Below are 24,126 nucleotides of genomic sequence, written 5' to 3'. Positions count from 1 at the left end.
TCTCTCTCTCTCTCTCTCTCTCTCTCTCTCTCTCTCTCTCTCTCTCTCTCTCTCTCTCTCTCTCTCTCTCTCTCTCCAGAGTCACCTATATATAGTCAAATCTGGCCTTGAAGTTACTATGTACCATAAGCTGAGCTCAAATTTGTGATATTCTTGTCTCAGTCTCCACAATTCTAGGGCTAGAAATTCCTTTTTATTGACTCTTGAATAAGCTGTTTTTTGTTGTGTGTTTTCAGGATATTTGCAATTGCTTAAGACTCTCTGATCAGAAATCTTTACATTATCTCTTTTCCTCACTATTTAGGATTCAGCTTATGTGTCACTTATTTTTTTCAGAGAATAATTCTCTTGGACACCTTTAAAACAATGTCATCGTCATTTTATCAAAGCACTGCCTTTGTTTTCTGACCTGTATCAGAATTTGAAGGTATTTATGCATATTATGAATATCCTGAAAGAAAACCTCTTATCTATGACAGGTATTATGTTACATGCCTGCAATCCCAGAACTTGGGACACAGAGACAATAGAATTGACCATAAGCTCAAAGCAGGTCTAGGATACATAAATGGTCTCAACACAGCTATTATATAGCAGAATTCTGTCTCAAACTACAGAAATTCACATGCACAAAACGATTTTTATAAGTTTTATTTACTCCACTATCACAATCTTGACTGTAGAAGGGGTTCAATTAATAAGGGTTTAGTGACTAAACGCATCAGCAAATAGAGTGATTTATGAGCACTGCCCAAAAGCCAAGCCAGTAAGGTAAGTAGGTCTTGGCACAAAAATAAGTCTTGGAACTTGCTGCCAAGGCTGACAGCATGAGTTTGCTTGTGGACCTCACATGAGAGAAGGAGAAAGCCAACTCCACAAAGTTGACATCCGACATCCATGCCATGGGCGTGATGGGGAGGGCAACCACCCACCCACAAACTAAATAAATAAATAGCTTAACAGCTTAATAAATAACTAAATAAACAACTAGATAAATAAATAGCGTAATAACTAACTAACTAAATAAATAAATAGCTTAATAACTAACTAAATAAATAAATAGCTTAAAATAGATAAAAATAATAGTTATGCTATGGGTAAGGGCCTAGTGTTTAAAACAAAGATGATCATTTGATAATACGGAAACAAGAAGGCTTTCTGGAAGAATCATATTAACTTGCATACATTTTCTTATATCAATCCTGTTTGTTAAGTCACTTCTTTTTCAACCATCTTCTGTCCTAGGCTCTTAGTTTTGAACTTCATAGTCTTAACACTTCAAATTACTGTTACAATTAAAATTTCTGTACATGTATAAATATCTTTTACCATACCATATCAAGTAGGGAAAAAATTCATTGGAGCCAACATTTTCTAGTAGTCAAGGTTTTACTTCTTGGTGACTGGACTGATATTTTCACCTCTGTCTCATTACACTGTCTGGCAAAAACTACTCATTCTTTTTTATTGGATATTTTAAGTATGCACATTTCAAATGTTATGCCCTTTTCCCTTCCTCCCATTCCCCCTCCTCCATTTCCCTGCTTCCATGAAGATGCTTCTACTCTTGTCCAGACATTCCCACCTCAATGCCCTGGTATTCCCCGACACTGGGGAAAATATTCTTCACAGGACCAAGGGCTTTTCCTATTGAGGCCAGACAGTGCCATCCTCTGCAGCTGGAGCCGTGAGTCCCTCAATATTTACTCATTGGTTGGTGGTCTCTGGGTGGTTTGGTTGGTTGATATTGTTCTTCCAATGGGGTTGCAAACCCCTTCAGGTCCTTCAGTCCTTCCTCTAACTCCTCCATTTGGGTCCCCATGCTCAGTCCGATGATTAGCTGCAAGCATCCTCATCTGTATCAGTAAGGCTCTGGCAGAGCCTCTCAGGACACATCCAAATCATTTTTCGGTCAGCAAGCACTTCTTGGTATCAGCAATAGTGACTGGGTTTGGTGGCTGCATATGGGATGGATCCCCAGGTGGGGAAGTCTCTGGATGACCTTTTCCCCAGTCCCTGCCCCACTTTGTGTCCCTATATTTCCTCCTGTGAGTATTTTCTTCTCTTTTTTAAGAAGGACTGAAGCATCCACACTTTGGTCTTCCTTCTTGAGCTTCATATGATCTGTAAATTGTTTCTTGAGTATTCCGAGCTTTTGGGCTAATATGCGCTTATCAGTGAGTACATACCATGTATGTTCTTTTGTTACTGGATTACCTCACTCAGGATATTTTCTAGTCCCATCCATTTGCCTAAGAATTTCATGTAGTCATTGTTTTTAATAGCTGAGTAGTACTCCATTATATAAATGTATCTCATTTTCTGTTTCCATTCCTCTGCTGAAAGACATCTGGGTTTTTTTCCAGCTACTGGCTATTATAAATAAGGCTGTTATGAACATAGTGGAGCACGTGTCCTTGTTATATATTGGAGCATTTTTGGGGTGTATGCCCAAGAGAGGTATAGCTGGGTCCTCAGTTATTGCAATGTCCAATTTTCTAAGGAACCTCCAGACTGATTTCCAGAGAGGTTGTACCAGTTTGCAATTTCTCCACATCCTCACCAGCATTTGTTGTCACCTGAATTTTTGATCTTAGCCATTCTGACTGGTGTAAGGTGGAATCTTAGGGTTGCTTTGATTTGCATTTCCCTGATGACTAAGGATGTTGAACACTTCTTTAGGTTCTTCTCAGCCATTGGGTATTGATCAGTTGTGAATTCTTTATTTAGCACCACTGTAAGCCACTTTTTAATAGGATTATTTGATTCTCTGCAGTGTAACTTCTTGAGTTCTTTGTATACATTAGATATTAGCCTTCTATCTGATATAGGATTGGTAAAGATCTTTTCCCAATCTGTTGGTTGCTGTTTTGTCCTACTAACAGTTTGTCCTTTGCCTTATAGAAGCTTCACAATCTGATGAGGTTCCATTTGTGGATTCTTGATCTTAGAACATAAGCCATTGGTGTTCTGTTCAAGAAATTTTTTCCTGTGCCTATGTGTTCAAGGCACTTCTCCACTTTCTCTTCTATTAGGAAAAAAGGTTTCAGTATATCTGGTTTTATGTGGAGGTACTTGATCCACTTGTACTTGAGCTTTGGACAAGGGATATAAGAATGGATAAATTAGCATTCTTCTACATGCTGACCTCCAGCTGAACCAGCACCATTTGTTGAAAATGCTGTCTTTTTTTCTGTTGGATGGTTTTAGCTCCTTTGTCAAAGATCAAGTGACCATAGGTGTTTGGGTTCATTTCTGGGCTTTCAATTCTATTCCACTTATCTATCTGCCTGTATCTGAACCAATAACTTACAGTTTTTATCACTATTGCTCTGTAATACAGCTTGAGTTCAGAGATGGTGACTCCCCCAGAAGTTCTTTTGTTGTTGAGAATAGTTTTTGCTATCCAAGTTTTTTTGTTACTCCAAATGAATTTCCAAATTGCTCTTTCTAAATCTAAAGAATTGAGCTGAAATTTTGATGGGGATTGCATTGAATCTGTAGATTGCTTTTGGCAAAATGGTCATTTTTAATATATTAATCCTGCCAATCCATGAGCATGGGAGATCTTTCCATCTTCTGAGATCTTCTTCAATTTCTTTCTTCAGAGACTTGAAGTTCTTGTCATATAGATCTTTCACTTGCTTGGTTAGAGTCACACCAAGGTATTTTATATTATTTGTGGCTATTGTGAAAGGTGTTTTTCTAATTTCTTTCTCAGCCTATTTTTTCTTTGAGTATAGGAAAGCTACTGATTTGTTTGGGTTAATTTTATATCCAGCCACTTTGCTGAAATTGTTCATCAGGTTTAGGAGTTCGCTGGTGAAATTTTTGGGGTCACTTAAGTATACTATCACATCTGCAAATAGTGATACTTAAAATATCAGTCTGAGACTACAGTCGCAGTCTGATGTCTGCTTTCCTAGAAATCATTCAATCTGTACGCTGGGAAAACATTGTCACAGATCCCTGTGTATTTACTATAGTTCTTGGCAGACATTGTCATCATGAACTTGGTCTACACACTTACCTCCTCTTCCCACTATTTTTAAGCTGTCTTATTCATTCTCACATCCATAGCAGCTAAGACAGGAAGAAAACAAATATTAACTAAAAAAGCATAATAGGAAAGGAGTAAGGAATTAGAAAGAGGAAAATATAGATGAAAGTAAAGCTAAAATGGACAAAAAACAAATAGGAAGAAAAGCCGAAATGGAACAGAAATAAAAAAAAAAGGCTAGTGAGGCAACTCAGTAGGTAGAGTCCTTGTTGCCAAATCCGGTGATCTAAGCTGGATCCTTGGGATAAAGCCTAGTGGTGTCAGGGAATCAACCCCACATATTGTCTTCCTGATCTACACAGGCATACATTAGTACACACACACACACACACACACACACACACACACAGAGAGAGAGAGAGAGAGAGAGACAGAGACAGAGACAGGAGACGAGACAGAGACCCAGAGACAGAGAGAGTCAGACTGAGAAAAGATGGCAGAGACAGAATAAATATATTTCAAAATTCACTAAAGAAAAATGAAATAAAGAAAAATAAATAGGAAGAAGGAAATGGAGAGAAAAAATGAATAGAAAACTTGAGCAAAATTCCAGCCAGGAAAGTAGCTGAACCCAAACCAAATCTTCACCTCTCTGTTTCTTCCTCCAAATCAATACCAATTTCATCCCCAACTCTGTAGTAGACCTTCATGTGACCTAGTCTCACTCTGTCTCTCATTTCAGGGGACTAAGCAGATCCTTATGGAAAACCCTGTTTTTCTTCCCCTTGTGGTTCCCCCTCTGACACCCACCCTTCTAGCCCATTCCTAAGATGTCAGCTTCAATATCTAGAAACACATTTTTCAGAACTACCAGCAGCTATTTATTCCTGTCTAGGTGTTGATCATGATGAGCAACTTTAGGTCAGTTTCTCTAGTTACAACATAAGTGGTGAATGGAAAAAGTCCAAAAAATACACTTCTTCCGTGGGATTCCTGATTGTCAAGTCAAAGATGATGCGATTGGGCTTTTCAGTGAAGGGGCTTCAGAAGGTCATATATAAGCAAACAGAAGAGCACTTTTGCCCAGAGACTGAGAGGTCTCTGCTTACTCGGTTTGGACCAAGATACATGTATTGAGAGTTGGTTTTGGCCTGTGGCACTATCAAGACATTGCAAAACCTTTAGGAAGTAGGACCCACTGAAAGGACACTGGAGCATTTTCCCTTCTCCGCCTAGTGCTCCCACCATAAGGTACTATGCTACCACAGGCCGAAAGAGGTCAAGAGACCATGAACTCTAACTATAAACCAAAGTAAACCTTTCTCCTTATACAGCACGCACACAACATTCCTGAAAGATTAGGGATACAATAGGGACATGCCTCAACATAATAAAAGCAGTTTACTTCAAATCTGCAACCGACATCTACTTGAACTGAGAAACTCAAAGCAATTTCGCTAAAATCAGGAACAAGACAAGTAGTCCATTCTCTCTATACCTATTCAATATAGTGCTTAAAGTCTTAGCTATAACAATAAGTAAGATAGTTGAAAAAGATCAAGAGGATACACATTGAAAACGAAGAAGTGAAAGTATCTTTATTTGGCAAATGCTATGATAGCATATGAAATGACCTCCCAAAACTTCCACTGGGAAACTCCTACAGCTGATAACATTTTTACCTAAGTAGTTGAATATAAGATTAACTCACAAAAATCAGTTGCCTTCTCATATACGAATTACAAAAAGTCTGAGAAAGAAATCAGAGAAACTGTACCTTTCAAAATATCTACAAAGAAAGAGGTGTATATGATAAAAACCGTAAGACACTGAAAGAAATTGAAGAAGCTATCAGAAGATGGAGTAATGTGGAAACCTAAATCTGTAAAAATCTTCTGTGGGGTGTGTGTGTGTGTGTGTGTGTGTGTGCGTGTGTGTGTGTGTGTGTGTGTGTGTGTGTGTGTGATGATCAAATGCAATTCAGATTTTAAAATATATTATGAAATGAAAGTTGAAATAATGAAGGAGACAAAGGCCCAGTTGGACATCTATTAGCATCAAATGAAGCTTCCAGTAACTGAGAATGATTTACATTTAATAATGAGTTGTTCAAAGGCTTCCATGGAAACCCTCAAACAACCCAAGCTTCTCCCAATACTATAGGTTGTTCTGCACAAACTGACAGCAAGGCCTCATTGCTATAGTTAACCCCTACATAATTCAATGAACTGAGAAAAATAGAATTGGTGCTTACAGAGAGCCTTTTACCCCTATGTTCTAGTGTCTTTGGAACAGGAAGGTACACTGCAGGCTACCAAATGAGAAACATAAATACCAAGTTAGCTACAAATCCTCTGATCTACAATTGTCTTATCTGAAAGATATCCTAATGCAGTGGTGGCACAAAGCTGGTGAGAGTAACCCATCAATATCTGATTTGACTTAAGCCTCACTCCATGAGATGGAACCCATATTCAAAACTGCTTGGATGACCAAGAACCTGAGATTAGATAGTCCAAGGACCTAGGGGAAAAGTCACATAATAGGGCATCTACTAAAAGAACTAGCAATAAAATGACCTCTAATGACATTCTGCTGGACTCATACATCAGTGCCTTGCTCAGTCATCATCAGAGAAGCTTCCTCTTGCAGCAGATGGGAACAAATACAGAACTCACAACCAGACAGTATGCAGAGGGAGATGGAGGAACACTCAGCCCTAAGTGGGAAATCTCCAACAAATCCTTCTCTTTAGGGCTCCTCTTCCCAGTGGAAGAGAAGGAGGAAACAGTCTTCGAGTCAAAGGAGGGCACTAAAAAGCAAGGCCCTCTAAATCAACATATGAATTCACAGAGTCTACCGCAGTATGCACAGGGCCTGTAAGGGTCTGAGCTATATGGGGTCCTAGAGCTGAAAGGAAAAGAGACGCTCACATCCCCATCTCTAACCCAGAAGCTACCTCCTGTTGATAGCGATTTACAAATGAAATTTTAGTGTTCTCCAAGGGAGTCTCAATGAGGACACAAACCACTCTTATGAATAGGCTGCATGCCCAGCAGGAGATGGCCAAAGAAAACAAACTCCCTTACAGGGTTGGAGAGTGTTTTGGTCAGGGTTTAAAAAAAATATGCTATTCATTTATTTATTTAAATGCTTTGCAAATATATTATGATTTCCAGTTTAGATCTTTTCTGGGATTCCTGAGTTTGCGTGAGTGGATCTCTGCATCTATATCTGTTACTTGTGCCTTTTCTTGGGCACTTTTCCTTCTGTTTTTGGTTTGTTTGTTTGTTTGTTTGTTTGTTTTGTTCCAATGTGTTAGTTCTAGGTTTATTCTGCTGAATTTCATTTTATTATTATCCCTTAGAATCATGCTTTTGTTTCTAATGAGAGACATAAAGGGAGTGGATGTGGATGAGGAGTGAGGGAGGGAGGAACTGGAAAGAGTAGAGGAAGGGGACACTGTAATCAGGATACAGTACATGAAAAAAAAAAGGTACTCAATAAAAAGGGGAAAAGTTAGAGTAACACCAAGAAGAAAAGTGACAAGAGTCGAAGGAAATTGTTAAAAATACCCTTGGGAGTTAATAGGGAGGCAAAGTTTAGAACAGAGTCTGAAGGAACACTCATCCAGAGCCTGCCCCACATGTGGCCCATACATATACAGCCACCAAACTAGATAAGATGGATGAAGCAAAGAAGTGCAGGCTGACAGGAACCGGATGTAGATCTCTCCTGAGAGACACAGCCAGAATACAGCAAATACGTAGGCAAATACCAGTAGCAAACCACTGAACTGAGAACGGGACCCCCATTGAAGGAATCAGAGAAAGGCCTGGAAGAGCTTGAAGGGGCTTGAGACCCCATATGAACAACAATGCCAAGCAACCAGAGCTTCCAGGGACTAAGCCACTACCCAAAGACTATACATGGACTGACCCTGGGCTCCAACTGCATAGGTAGCAATGAATATCCTAGTAAGGGCACCAGTGGAAGGGGAAGCCCTTGGTCCTGCCAAGACTGAACCCCCAGTGAACAGGACTCTTGGGGAGGGCGGTAAGGGAGGAGGATGGAGAGGGGAATACCCATAGAGAAGGGGAAGGGGGGTTAGGGGGATGTTTGCTTGGAAACCCAGAAAGGTAATAACAATTGAAATGTAAATAAGAAATAACCAATTTAATAAAGATGGAGAAAAGAAAAAAATTTAAAAAGTTAAAAAAAAAGAAATAAAAGGAAATGTAAATAAAGGTGGAGCTTGACCTTCATATGGGTTCTGAGCACCTGGAGTGGGAGCTAGCCCCAAAGCTATTTATTGCCTGTATGCTGCCTTGTCTGTGCTCAGTAGGAGAGGAAGAGCCTAGCCTCACAGAGACTTGAAGTGCCAGGGTGGAAGGGATCATATCCAGGGTGTCCCAACACACTCAGAGGAGAAGGGGACTGAGGAAAGGGGAAGGACTGTGGGAGTGGGTAGCCGGGAGGCAGGCAGATAGCAGGATGTAATGAATGAATGAATGAATGAATGAAAAAAAGTGCAAGATGGGAGAGGGGGAAATATAGCAAAAAGGGCAACCAAATGGGAGAGAAGAAAGCACTACAAAGAACAGGGTGACAAAAAGAAAATAAGGTCAGACTCATTCAATAGATGGACAGAAATCAGAAGACAGGGGGAGAGTGAAGGAGAAAAATCAAATCTGAGCTTGTTCTTGGATAAATGATAATAGTGCTTTTTAAAATCATACCAAGGGGAAGTGCTTTTGTGTCTCTAATGAAACACTGATTGATGCATTATTAGTCACTCAGAGTTTATTATTAATACATTCAAGCTGATTGCATTTAGGTGTCCTGTATCAAGAATGTTTTTTGTGTGTTTGGGGTTTTTGTTGTTGTTGTTGTTGGTGGTGGTGGTGGTGGTGGTGGTGGTGCTTTCTTTGTTTTGTTTTCAATTCACTCTTGTTAGATTATGGCTATCCAAGAATTTAACAGTTTTTCTGGATTTATTTTGGCTTATTGGTGATTGTTTATGGTAGGCTTATGATTCTTTGTATTTCTATAATGTGTTCTTTTATGTACTCTTTTGCTAACTATTTTATTTTTTAATTTTTTTGGATATTTGTGGAAATGAGCCTTCACAGGACCAAGGACTTCTCCCTTATTGATATCAGACAATGCCATCCTCTGCTAAATATTCAGCTAGAGACAATCATGATTAAAATCTGCATGGTATTGGTACAGAGGTAGGCAGATAGATCAGCAGAATATATTTGAAGACCCAGAAATGAACCCACAAACCTATGATCACTTGATCTTTGACAAAGGAGCTAAAACTATTCAGTGGGAAAAAAAGATAGCCTTTTCAACAAATAGTGCTGGTTCAACTGGAGGTCAGCATGTAGAACACAAATTGAACCATTCTTATTTCCTTGTCCAAAGCTCAAGCCCAAGTGGATCAAGGATCTCCATATAAAATCAGGTACACTCAAACTAAATAGAAGAGAAAGTGGGGAAGAGCCTCAAACACATAGGCACAGGGAAAATTTTCCTGAACAGAACAACAATGGCTTATACTATAAGATCAAGAATCAACAAATGGAACCTCATAAAACTGCAAAGCTTCTGTAAGGCAAAGGACACTGTCATTAGGACAAAATGGCAACCAACAGATTTGGAAAAGATCTTTACCAATCTACATCCGATGAGATCTAATATCCAATATATACAAAGAACTCAAGAAGTTAGACTTCAGAATATCAAATAACCCTACTATAAAATGGGGTACAGAGCTAGTCAAAGAATTCTCAACTGAGCAATACTGAACAACTGAGAAGTACATAAAAAAATGTTCAACATCCTTAGTCATCAGAGAAATGCAAATCAAAACAGCCCTGAGATTCCACCTCACACCAGTCAGAATGGCTAAGATCAAAAACTCCGGTGACAACAGATGCTGGCAACAATGTGGAGAAAGAGGAACACTCCTCCATTGTTGGTGGGATTGCAAGCTGTTACAATTACTCTGGAAATCAGTCTGGAGTTTCCTCAGAAAACTGGAAATAGTTCTACCTGAGGATCCAGACACACCACTCCTGGGCATATGTGCAAAAAGATGCTTCAATATACAAAAGCATGCTCCACTATGTTCATAAAGCAGCTTTATTTATAATAGCCAGAAGCTGGAAAGAACCTAGATGTCCTTCAACAGAGGAATGGAAACAGAAAATGTGGTATATTTACACAATGGAGTACTACTCAGCTATTAAAAACAATGACTACATGAAATTCTTAGGCTAATGGATGGAACTAGAAAATATCATCCTGAGTGAGGTAACCCAATCACAAAGAACAGACATGATAGACCCTCACGGATAAGTGGATATTAGCCCAATAGCTCAGAATACCAAGAAACAATTCACAGACCATATGAAGCTCAAGAAGGAAGACCAAAGTGTGGATGCTTCAGTCCTTCTTAGAAGGGAGAAGAAAATACTCACACGAATAAATATAGGGACAAATAGTGGGACAGGGACTGAAGAAAAGGTCATCCAGAAACTTCCCCACCTGGCGATCTATCCCATATGCAGCCACCAAATCCAGTCACTATTGCTGATGTCAAGAAGTGCTTGCTGACAGGAACCTGATTTGGATGTCTCCTGGGAGGCTCTGCCAGAAACCTTCCTGATACAGATGAGGATGCTTGTAGCTAGCTATTGGACCCGCCCATGCCAGCTCCCAGGGACTAAACCACCATGAGTTCCCTGAAGAATCTTTAATGTGTTTAATCCACACATTTTGGAGTTCCGTGTGATAAACCTTTAATATGTCAGTGTAGCATTTTAAGCACTCAGTATGTATGTATGCAAGGGATGTGAATTTTGGATGTCTCGGGTGCAAAAAGGGACAGTGGTCTGTCAATCTCCCAAAAGCTCCCACCTTGTGTATTTGCAGTTGGGGATAGGTTGCAACAAAGGAGAACTCTGAAATCTCAGGTCTGCACAACCTCCTAGAGTTACTCTCAGCACAGTGGTCCTATGCCTTGAAAGCCCGCCCTCTACTACATCTTTTATTTCCTTCTCATTTCTTATCTAATCTGATCTGATTCTACTTCAAATTCCATCGCAAGAAGTAGCTTTTCTCTTAAGCACACCAATGCCCAGCCTTCTGTTCCCACAATGTAGAATCGCTTGATTCCTCTATTGCATATCCATACACAACAGTTAGCAAATTTACTTTTAAAAATTAGAGCTAAGACAACATCAACACACACTTGTAAAGTTTCATTGAGCACAGCATGAATATGCAATTCAGTTGGAGCCTCTGTGTCCCAGCCTCTATCTTCATCAGACAATTTAGCAGCCTGACCACCTGCTGCTAGAGCAGCAAGAGAGCAAGCCTCTGCCAGTTCTTCCCCTGAGGCTTCCTGGCCAGTCCATCCATAGCTAAAATGTCTTCCTTCACCTTGAAAGCATTCTGACTTTGTACTACCTTTGCAGACAAAGGATGGCCCTGTTGTTTGCTGCTGATACAAATTTGAGACAGTTTGAAAAGTTTAGTTACCTGAGTCACTAAAATAAGACAACATCTAAGCTGAGGCTGGGTTGCCCTCCAGTCCTCAAATGAATAATAAACACATCAATAGAGTCTCCCAACAGGCTCTCAGACTGACACAGGGGCCCAAATTAAACAAATAAACAAATACATAAACAAACAAACAAATGAAGTCCCTGACCTTAAGATACACTCAGGGTTTTGTCCCTCTGTCAGACAAAACCCCACAGAGACATTTATAGGCAATGCTACAAGTAATAAAAGATTGCTGGCACTTTATTTCTTTCATTGACTTGTGAAAATACAAATTCTGACTAGACCTCTTTAAGTGTTTCAAACCTTAAAAGAGGGCTTTGCCTTCTCTTAAAGCCCACAGGCTTCCTACTGAGAGAAATAAACTCACCAACAGGTTACAAGGAGTAAACAAGCTCAAAACTACCACGCTATTGGTATTGATTTAAAGATTGCTTTTTACCACCCCTTCACAACTTAATAATGAAAAAGATTTGTTTTCCAATGACTACTCTCAACAATCAAGCACTCACATGTCATAGTATTAAAAGGGACAAATAGTACCTAGAAACTAAAAGGGATGAAAGCGGAATGAAAAAGAAAGCTACAGAGTTTATGGCAATTTTGAGGGTCTGAGTAAATGACTTCAGGTCTGTGAAAGATGAGACACATATATGTTTATATAATTTTAAAACTTCAAAGTTTAATTCATTGATATTAAAACTCTACTTCAAGCAATGGGAATTCTCACTGGTTATTATTCTAGTCTTGGTAATTGTTGTATTTGTTACTCAAGCTTTACAAAACCAAATGCAAAAGTTTGGAAGACATAGTTTCAAAAACTTAATTTGGGAGGATTTAATTTTATTTTTTTCATGATTGTGTCAATCCCTTTTTGGGTTTCTTTTATGCTACAGCTCAAACACATGATTATGATGAACTGCAGAAACATACTGGCTGCTTTCTTTGTTAGGAGGTTCTCAAAAGAGATGAAAAGAGACAATGATACTTCTGATGACATAAAATTTGTATCTTTTTATCAACTTCGAAAAGTTCATGTCTTTCATGGTTATAAGGAATGCCTTATAACCCAAAGGACAAGACATAATTGAACAAACATACTTCTTATTTAAAAATCAAATACATAAACAAAAATGGCAGCAGTGGGGGGGGGAGGACTGCTCAGAAGAAATTTGCAAAGCAACTTAAACTATCAATTTAAAAATTTGTTTCTCTCATTCTTTTTCCCTGACACCTATAAAAATAATATAAAAAGCAAGGAGTTTTATCCAAACCCATGGTTTTTATATAAGTTCTATCAAGGGACCTAACCCATGTCTGGATCCTGTTTCTTTCCTAACTTGGGGCTGAATCTTCACATTTTCATTCTCCATCACAGGTCTCCTCTGGATCATACCATGAAGTGAAATCAGAATGTAACGTTGTAACGAAGGATAGACACTTTCCTGGATTTCACCCACAAATAAACGGCATGCCACCTCTAAATTCCACCCTTTGCCAAAGTTCCTCTCATTGCAATGCTATTTTAATATCTCTTAGTTTTAACACTAAAGCAAGCCCATGCATGCCTGGATACCAGGTAGTCTGGCTTGCCCTTGGCATGGAGGATCTGATTCAGAGCAACTTAATTATGCCCCTGAACGTATGTGTACAAAGATTCATTGGAACGATTATTGCAGCTCTCCTTGGTGCCATAGTTAAAGCTACGACTGTTAAAGTATCCTTAACTCGGCCCATTCAAACTAAAGCAACCATAAATTCCTATCCTCAAAATAAATACCTTGAAATGATTTTTGATACTAACTGCCTCAATCCCTCTAATTATTTTTCAGGATTAAATCACAAGCTGTAGTCCTTTACAGGAAGAACCTCTTTGTCACCGTCCTATTCTGTCTTTGTCAACTTTTCAAAAGGAATACAAAGAATAGAGTGATGCGGGTTTAGGTGGCTCCTACAGAACACCTTACCTGGACTAGCTCTTTACCAGTGACCACCTCCATTGATGTGATACTTCCTTAGTACAACAAAAGTACAGGAACTGCACCGATGTAATATGATAAAAATATCTCTTAGATTCCAAGAGATTGGGAACTTTGCTGAACAGCACAGCCAGAGTTAATAATAAACCTTGAGATCACTTAAGACTTAAGACCTTTGTCCTACTGTGTACTTATCCTGTTTATTTAACCTGCCTTTAAGAGGACAATGTAAGGGCTAACCTTACTTGGATCTGCCATGTCCCAAATCAACAGTCCCAACCCAAATCAATCCATAGCTACAATCTTAAATTATAAATTCTTCCATGATCATGATCTAGAGTAATACAGATGTTCTAACAATCATTTGCTGAAAAGAGCAAAGAGAGAGGTTCACAACATTCACATAAAATGAATATCTACCATAAATGTAGAATACAACATTCAGATATTGCTTGAGAAATAATGGTGCTTATAGTACCGTTTGTAACTGGATAAGCGGGAGTCAGGACCTAATTACTTGTAAAACTCTATTAAAGATTTCTGTAAAGAATTTTCACTCCTTCTCCATGTTATATTTTCTGCATTGTTCATTTTTTTTTTTAAAAAAAAAGCCCTTTGTTAGGGACAGACACACACAGACAGATCTAGAAACGGGCAGATTTAACATGACAATATTCAAGCAGACACAGATTCACAGACATATAACAGAAAGTCTGAGGACAGAAGACACAGGAAAGGCAAAATAGAGAATTTCAAATCTGGACTTGTCCTTAGTTAAATGACATCAAGAGGAAATGCTTTGATATTTTTTTTCCTTAATGCAACAGCGACGAATTATTGGTGACTCAGAGTTTACTATTAATGTCTTCAAACCAAGCTCACAAAGGAAATGGGTAAGAGAAGGAAGGATGGAAATAACGAACAAAGAAATAGCTCCAATAACAAAAAGGAAGAAAAGAAAGCCTAATCAGGGTCCAAATAGTAAAAAAATTATCTCTATGGTATTCAATAACTAAAATGAGTTTAATGGAACATAATATATTCAGACTTTAACCTTTTATCTGACACCTTCCCTGGTATTAAAAATCTAGTCTTAGTATTTCAGTTCAAATAGCAGAGGCATACTAGTCAGGATGATATTTTTAAATAAAAGATGGTATTTTTATTAAAATTAATATAAGCCTAATAAAATGCCAAATACATAAATAAAAATATTACAGCAAAGAAAAATGATGATGACAACAATCACCAATAGGCTCCCATATGAATTCTTTACATATTTTGTTTAATTTTTAATATCTAATTTTGTTGCTTTTTTTTTTTAACATAAGCATCAAAGAGAAAACAAGCTGTATCTCCAACATGGAGTTTTATGAGGAAGACTTGTTATGTTCCTCAGGGTGTTGTCAAACTTCCTAGCTCAAGTCATTCATTTTCCTAACTTAGCCTTCTAAGGTATTGAACTGAAGACAAGACCTGCACCACTGTGCCTCATATCGTGATGTGGATAATTCATCTATAAAACTATAAGCACAGCTCATCAATACTCGTCTCCACAGACTCCTAAGCCAGATTCTGATCCAGATTTGTCATTCTATTGCTTTGATTTTGGAGAACTATTTACAATGGTCTTTCTCCTTCTTAATGACAGAACAAGTGTCCAGGGGACAGATGGAAAGTTCAGATTCAAAATACCATCCAGGAGTGAGAATTAACAGGATTTGATGGAGGACGAACCAGAAAAAGAGCCAAAAATTTACAGTCAGTATTTCTAATCTGAGCAAGTCATTTATCCCTTTCAGGTAGAGTTCTTTGCATCTATTAGTAAAAATAACTGACCTTAAGTGATTTCAAAGGAGCCTTACCAGTTACAATATTCTATGACTTGATATTCTTTGACAATTTTTTTAAATATGAATGTGTAAAAAAAGGTGGGGGGAGACTTCTGTCTTCACTAGTAACACAATTCAGGAATCTTAGTCAATAGTGACATTTTAAGCTTTTACTCTTGAAAACCTACCATTATATTTCTCTCTGTGTTTTCTGCAAAACACTTTTTTTCATTTATATTTTGAGATGGGATCTCATCTTGTTGCTCAGGCTGGTCCTAAAATCATGAGCTTAAACAGTGAGGTTACCAGGACTCTAAAAACACTGTTGTGCCTAGCCAACTACTCATTTGATCCACAGCATGAAAATCAAAATAATTTAATTCATTTAAATATAGGAAAATATATAGATGTTTTGGGGGATCCCGACTGATTTTTCAGAAAGGAGATTAAATTTGTACTTTGGCTTTGAGATTAAAGCTCAAGAATATGATCTTTTGGGGTTGGGGATTAAACTCAGTGATAAAGCGCTTGCCTAGCAAGCAAAAGGCCCTGGGTTCAGTCCCCAGCTCTAAAAAAAAAAAAAAAAAAAAAATATGATCTTTTTAATTCAGAGCTTCCCCCATTCCCCGCCCCAACCCCCATTCACTGAAAGTACATGCTCCTCTTGCTTCTTGAAACTGTACTAACTGATGTTTATAATTTGCTAATAACTCTCCCCCACAAAGAGAATGTTCTAGGTAAATAGAAAACAATAAGATATGTGAAGAGAATAGCTTAATATTGTTTGTAATATTCACATCCATGAAGAAATTATTTAATCGTTGCAAAGAATTATTTTTAAACAAATTCTATTCTAAATATAATTAGAGTTTACACAACTAAAATAAAAGTTCAGTCGGGATTGTGGTGATGATTCCTAAACTTTCTTACAATCACTCTTGCCACCTACTGGTTGGAAAAAGAACACACCCTAGGGGCTGAAGAAAACATCTGTGTGTTATAAAATGCTTTGAGATTACTGGAATCTGAGAGTAAGAAAATAAAAAGCATTTGAGTCAAATTTCTTCATGAAGAAAGGAGGGTGGAATTACTGGTGAGAACATGGGAGAAAAGAAAAGAAAGAGAAGAGAAGAGAAGAGAAGAGAAGAGAAGAGAAGAGAAGAGAAGAGAAGGGGAGGGAGGGGAGGGGAGGGGGGGGAGGGGAAGGGAGGGGGAGAGAAGAGAAGAGAAGAGAAGAGAAGAGAAGAGAAGAGAAGAGAAGAGAAGGGGAGGGAGGGGGAGGGGAGGGGGGAGGGGAGGAGGGGAAGGGAGGGGAGAGAAGAGAAGAGAAGAGAAGAGAAGAGAAGAGAAGAGAGGAATATATGAGAGAATGTCAGAGAGAGAGAGCTTGAGAGAGAGAGAGCCAGGAGAGAGAGAGAGAGAGAGAGAGAGAGAGAAGAGAAGAAAGAGAAGAGAAGAGAAGAGAAGAGAAGAGAAGAGAAGAGAAGAGAAGAGAAGAGAAGAGGTGCAGAGAAGAAAGGAAATGAGGAGGAAGGAAGTGTGGAAGGAAGAATGGAGGGAAAGTTGGATCTGTACAGATAAGGAGAGTGATCAAAGCAAAGTGATTAGCAAGTTGGTAAAGATCCTTCTGAGGTTTCATTTCTGACCTAAGATGGTTAAACATACAGTCAAGTGAAATGGATTGCTCATGCCGTGCTTGTAGGTAGTATAAACAGGAACTGAAATCCAGATCTTCAGATTTCTAGTTGTTCCTTTCCATGCCCAAAGAATGACTTTGTTTCAGATTGTTTTTACATTTCCTCTGTTCCTTATTACATCCCAAAGGAAGGCCACAAATGTTCCTCACATCTTAGTCATTACAAAGGCATGTAGTTAAACAAAACATAGCTTTCTCTAGTCTTTTGTTTTCTTTAGAAATACATTTGACTAAACACACACACACACACACACACACACACACACACACACACACACACACACACACACACACACTGGGTGGGGTGCAGAAATCTTCATAAAATACCAGAGTTGAAAACACGGGTACATTCAATTGACTGTTCAAATATATGGGTTGTACTAGAATCTATCTCTATATGGCCAAAATGCTGTGTGGCTAAGTGTACCCTCTGTCATGTCAGCACTGAAGCTGAGCAGTGCTTGAACATCTCTCCTCTTCCTCCAAAGCAAAGGTTTATTAACCTTCTACTCAGTCTGCAAATAATGAAAACATCAAATAATCAGAACATGCAGCACAATACATTGAAGAGATCGTGTTTTGAAACTCTCTCAAGCCCATGAACACATTCCTTTCTTTTCACCAGCCCTTCCTCCTAGCATGGTAGCCCCCGTCAGTTTTGCCTCCCTACATAACAAAGCCTGTAAGTATTGTGCCTGATGCTAATGTACTTACCAGGATTGTCAGGTTTCATGATGGCCGTCACAAAGGTGTGAGGAAAGAGCATGGCTGCACTTTTCCTCATGCCCTGAAGCTGTACAGTGTTGCCCTCAAACATAACTCCATGTACATCAGTCTCTGTGCCCAGGCCAAGCAGGTGCCAGGCCACAGTATCACCCTTGCATATGTCCAGCCTGGGCAGGTTAGAGTACAGAAATCCATTAATAGCTGGAAAATAAAAAAAAAAGCAAGACAAAGGAGGGAGATGAGATTACTCAAATCATAGTCAGCAGCATATCAACCCTGTACTGTCCCATAACTTGAAATTCCAGAGCATCCTAAATTCTTCTGCTTCCTGTGATGGTAGTCAATTTCTACTCAGAGAATTTCTTTAGGATGAGAGCCCAACTAGCTTTTTTGGTCTCATCTATTTCCTCTCTTTTACCACACTCTGGAAACAATGAACTATTATCTACTACTTCAACTCCTACATGCATATAGCCAAATACATACACCTCAAACTCTCCTGTTCACCCTTGGTTTTCCAACTTGTCTTTCATGCTATACATTTTAATTTTCTTGCAATATCTGTGATTTTTCTTTCTCCTCACTGTTATAATTCTACACCCTTCCATAGAGTGTGTTCCACAAAGTTTCAAATTCAAGTTAACTCCTCTTCTTCATCTTCACTGGTAATACAAAAGATATTTGCTCACCTACAACTCTTAGGAAAATGCCTCTTTCTAGATATGCCTACCTAAAGTATTTATTTATACACACATACCCCCACCATTATTTTACAAGATTTATCATCTTTATATCTTTAAAGTGTTAGAGCTAGTTTATTTACAGCATATATGTTTTTACATGCTTCCCAGTCATCCCTAGAAGAGATTTCAATCTTGTCCCTATGTAATCTTCTAATCTACTTATCAGTCATGCTCTCCCTATCCCTCTGACTTTCTGTCTGTCTGTCCTTCCCTCTAAAGGAAGAGTTCTGATATACAATGTATTTCAGACTGTCCAAAACTTTCCTACACTAAGAATGTCAGTTTGCTGCCTCTTTATGACTGTGTATTAGGAGATCAACAAATTCAAAGTGGAATGCCATGATTCCTGAGAGTGTCTTACTTTCCCCACAATAATGGACTACCTAGGGAAAGAACACAAGGATATAGAAGTCAATACATTTGATTTTATATCTTCTTACTATCTACTTGCTCCCACTTGTGGGGAAACCTTTCCATGCTCCCACCTACACTGAATTCAGAGTCCAAGATTCATTTAACCAACCCCCCTGGGTTCTGATGAGAACATTGCTAATCCCCGGTCCTGCCTCCACTACCTATAATGTCTTGATTGTAAACCTATGCAGTCTTCAACTCCAGCTTAAGCATTCCTTTCTTCAATGGATCATCTACATTTACTGTTTCTTATTAATGTTCTTCTCTTTTGAACTTAAAAGGCTCGTCTATACATTTAGTACTCTGCCTGGACTGTTCTACAATTACTGTCACATCATTGAAAATTGCTGGGTGCTCAGTGATATATGGGACTACTTTTTTCACTCCTTCTTTCATCCACCTAGCCATTAATTTGGTAATTCAGTAATTCAATTAACATTCACTATGTGTTAGAACCTAATACTTAAATAATGTAGAAGATATAGATAATCAACATACTCTAAAAGAAGTAAAGAACTGTGTACCAATTACAATGTTGATGAATAAAATACATAGAAAAGGGAGTCACTACCTTGTACTTAAGTGATAAGTGGAATATTGGTGAGGTAGCTTATGAGTAGAATCTTAGAAAATGAGAAGAATTTCCAAATGCTGGAGGTAAATGTATGAGAATGCGTATTTCAAGCAAAAGGCATAACAATGTAAAAATAAGAAATAAGTAGAAGTTATGGTTGTGGGAAGAAAAATGGCCATGCTTTGCTGACTTATGCGATACAGGGAGAAAAATAAGACTGGATGGAGGTTGCAGTTGTAGGCCAGTGATAGAACACTTGCCCAGCAGGCTTCTATTACTGGAACAACAAAGGAAAAGAATGAGAGAATATCATCCCAGCTTTATCTATCATACCCTGTACAATATCACTTGTACACAATTTTCATCTTCTACCACTATCTTCCCGTGCCTCCCAGACTGTGTAAAACAGATCATGGCACAGAACATCAGCGTAAGAACAGCTGCTGTTGCAGTGTGGTGGCATGGCTCAGTAGTTAGGACAGCGTCTTCCAGCCTCTGTGTATAACGACACACACAGATTAGTGAAGGAAGGGGCAAAGGGGGAGGAAGAATAGTAATAAGAATTATTTTTAAAAACAGAACTGTTCCCTGGGTTCGGTCCCCAGCTCCGAAAAAAAGAAAAGGAAAAAAAAAAAAAAACCAGAACTGTTGTTTTACACTGTAGCCTTCAATCTAGCTTGTTTCTTGGATAGAGATGGTCAATGAGATGAACATTTTTAGGAACTAGTTATAAGTATGGTTTGAATTACATTTTGCTCGAGGCCTTAAAGTCATAGTTAAAGGCAAAACTATTCCCCATACCATGCATTCGATTGGAGTCTTCGAAGCCCTCGACATCCTCTGAGAGCAGTCGGGAATCCAACATACCAGCTGCCTGATTGGCATTGTTGTACCAGCTCTCGTTCTCATCAAATATAGTGAAGAGGAGAAAAAATTCTTTATCCACTCCTTTCTGTTGTCCCATTGGAAAAAAATAGAAGGAGGAATGACAATGGTTTCAGCAGTTGAACATTGCGTAGCTGTAGACCCAAGGATTCCTGATTCTTTCTCATTTCCTTTTTCAGATTCCAAGCCAGGCCCAGATCTCATGCTCAGAGCTGCAGTTGTTGCTAGGCAGGCTTTCATCAGGAAAACTTAAAATTGTAGAGGAGACAAGGTCAGAGTAAAGGAACAAGACTAGAGGCAAGTGATGTAAGAAAGGAAGCAGGGAAGAAGCACCAGGTGTGTATTAAGGACACATATGTGACCAGAGATGGCCCAAAGTCACCTAGGGAGAGGATTGAGGGGAGAGTAACTAAGAAAGCAGGGAGGACTTATAAAGGAAAATTTGAAAATTAAAAAAATAAATAGAAATGTATTACCTTTATTTATTATTTTTACAACTACTGTTTACTGGGTGCTTACTATATGCCAGATACTGTAGTAAGCACTTTATGTCTATTAATTTTATGACTATCCAAAGAAGTCAAAGACAACTTCTTCCTTTGTTAACCCTTTCTTTACAGATGAGGAAGTTGAGTTAAGGAGAATTTAAGTAACTGGCCCAAAGTTACACAGTTAGAAATGATGGGCTAGATGAAAAAAGGCAAAAATATATTAAAGTAGGCTTATGGATTAGGAACAATTTTATGGGCCACTGAAGTGGTAGAGAGAATAACAATTGAAGGAGAGGAAAAAAGAAGAATCAAAACCTAAGATGGCTGTGTGTTTGCATGTAAAATAAAATACATAAGAACATGAGGTCACCAGCTATTAATTTTTGATATAATTGCTTTGTTTATGTTCCTTCTATTCCCTTACCTCCAGGATCCAGCCCCATTCTTGACTCAACCCAGAGACTCAGCTTTATTTCTCTCCAGCCAGTCTACCCAGACTCCCCAGAAATACCTGCTTGCCATCTTCACCCAAGGCCCCAGCCTTGCACACCAGCAGAGGGCCCACCAGGCCAGAATTTGTATCTCTTGTGGGATCTGCAGCAGAGAAGTACATCCAGGTCAGACAGGCAGGATCCTCAGCTGTGGGCCCAGCATGGGGAGGAACTGTCCAGTAGTATGTTACTTTTTCAAACGACTTGGCAACTTTGGGATAAGATGTACCTGCAAGAAAGCATGAAATCATTATTCACATTGGCTAGAGTAAAGATCAATAGCTCCAAAGAGCGTAATAAAAATTATAAACTACAGAGACATTTTACGGCATCAGTGATGGCAATATACATGCAACCTGATATTGAAAAAAATCCCAGTTTAGGAACATGCAAGAATGGCTTCAATTATCAGGAGCCTAGAGATTGGTTTCTGACTCTATGACTAGCCATTGCATGCACTGAGTCAGTATGAACATGATAAACTTTCAATGTTCTTAAATCATATGACCTTACTTCTGAAAGAGATTTCAATATTTCTTTGGAATATTCCTTATTTGAAAATGTACATTAATTTACTCTCCTTAAGATACTTCACTGAATGGGAGAGTTACTACCTGCCATTATGGTCCATTTCATCTTTGAACAGTTCTGATCATGAACACTTTTTCCATTTACTATATATGTATGTATGTGAAGATGTACATATGTCCATGAATGTATATGTATGTTCATGAAGATTACATATACTATAACTTCTTTATATCATTTATTTTTTTTACAGTGCTGGGGAATAAATGCAGGGCCTTATTCATGCTAGAAGAGAGTTCTACCACTCAACTGGAGCCTGTCTTAAGGCTATAGCCTGTCAAATGGACACAGAACATGCTGAAACAATGCAAAGAACTGTGTTTTGATTTTAATTTTCAGCATTTTAGTAATCAAAGAAGTATAAATGAAAGTAACTCAATAATTTTTGTTCTATCAAATTGGCAATGTTTTGTAAATTTTAATCAGTATGGTGAAAACGGTTCAAATGATACCTAACTCACTCACCTATAGTTTAGATGTAAACAGAAATAATTCTTTTTGAAAATAATACTGGCAAAATGCATCAAAAGACCTAAAAAGCTTTATGCACAGAAATAAAGTAAGATGCATAGTAATTACTGCAAATAAAGTTAAAGTAAAGCAGGCAAATAAATGCAGATCAGATCAACAGTGAGTTAGTTATATTGGTGTTGCTTATAAGAATCATTTTTGACATAAATAAATAAATAAATAAATAAATAAATAAATATTGTCCTAGTGCAGGTGAGGTTATAAAGAAATAGACCCTTTTACATGCTGTTGATGCAACTAAATATTAATCAGACTACAAATCTGTGTGGAAAACAATATGGAAGTAAGTGATATAAATTTCAATGTGCATATCCTCTGACAAACTAATTATATCCTGAAGAAATAATCCTAACAATCCCATAATAGCACTCAAATATACATTGGTAGTATAGCTTGTTGCAAAGGGAAAATATTCAATGTTTTATGAACTTATTTTTTCTTATTCATTTATCATTTCTAATTCCTTAAATTTTCATAAATAGAAAACTTTAAAGAATAACACAATAGATGTGAAACAGAAGAGGAAGCTAGCTGGTAAGAGAAAGGGAGAAATGGTGGAAGAAGAGGCGTCATGAAAGGCAATCAAAACATTGAATATATATATGAAAATAATATTACAAAACTCAGTTTTTTACAATAAAAATTAAAAAAATATTTTTAAAGGCACAATTATGATCCTATCATTTAGACTCAATGTCTCTTTATAAAATTTGGGAAACTTTAATGTACTTAAATCTACTGAGGGTTATAGCTCAGTGGTAGAACATATTCATGGCCATCTGTGAAGTCCTAGGATTTATCCTCAGCCACCATAAGGGAATAAAAGTTGCCATTCATGCATATTTACGTCTATTAGCATACATACAGGCTTTTTGCTTGTTTGGTTCCATTTGCTGAATCATTTACAAGTAAAATTTAAGCCACCATGACCTCATGCTTGAAAATAAATTAGTAAGAATTTCCTAGGATAGGGATTGGCAGATGACTCAACACTTAAGAGCATATTGCTCTTGCAGAAAACCTGAGTTCAGTTCCCAGCACATCCTTCAGGTAACTCACAACTCACCCCAGCTCCAGGAGGATCGGATACCTCTAGTTTCCAAGGGCATCTGAATTCATATTCACATACACAAACACACACATGCATAATTAAAAATAAAAAAAACTGAGCTTAGTACCTGTAGCCACCTCATGTACTATGGACCTAAGTAGGCTAATAGTGCTCTCCTTTCCTGCATCCTTCCATTTAGTTCACCAAGTCCTAAAGCTGCTTGGCAGTGACAGCTACCTCCTCTCAGCCTGTATCCCTCTATCACTCACCAGCTCAATCCCCAACAGAGATCCTCTAGTTATCTTACATAATCCAGAGTTCCAAAGCCCTGGCAACTGCCTGATTAGGGCAATCTAGTTACCCTGTGGGGACTTTAAACCCAAGACCAATCCACATTGCCAGGGGAAACTTGCTCAAGACTCTATCCAAACCTAGATGGATATTCCCAAATACCAGTTAAATAGATGAAATCAAGATTCCAACCCTATTAGGAATTAGCTCTGCCCACAAAACATTGTAAAAAGCCACTGCTGAAAGAAGAAAAAGGAGT

The 24,126-nt window shown here is 38.2% G+C and overlaps 1 protein-coding gene across 1 annotated transcript in view; it reads right to left on the bottom strand.

The window, feature by feature from the left end:
* Heph (hephaestin) overlaps positions 1-24,126 on the bottom strand; it is an 87,184-nt gene that overhangs the window by 36,172 nt on the left and 26,886 nt on the right. The window contains exons 9-11 of the mRNA XM_032889826.1: positions 21,427-21,635; positions 20,341-20,491; positions 17,797-18,009 (exon numbers count right to left, since the gene is read on the bottom strand). Coding sequence (XP_032745717.1) covers positions 17,797-18,009; positions 20,341-20,491; positions 21,427-21,635 — 573 coding nt within the window. The remainder of the gene's footprint in view (positions 1-17,796; positions 18,010-20,340; positions 20,492-21,426; positions 21,636-24,126) is intronic.

The sequence above is a fragment of the Rattus rattus genome, chromosome X (assembly GCF_011064425.1).
Source record: "Rattus rattus isolate New Zealand chromosome X, Rrattus_CSIRO_v1, whole genome shotgun sequence".
Taxonomy (NCBI): Eukaryota; Metazoa; Chordata; class Mammalia; order Rodentia; family Muridae; genus Rattus; species Rattus rattus.
This window is presented reverse-complemented; position numbering and strand designations above follow the sequence as displayed.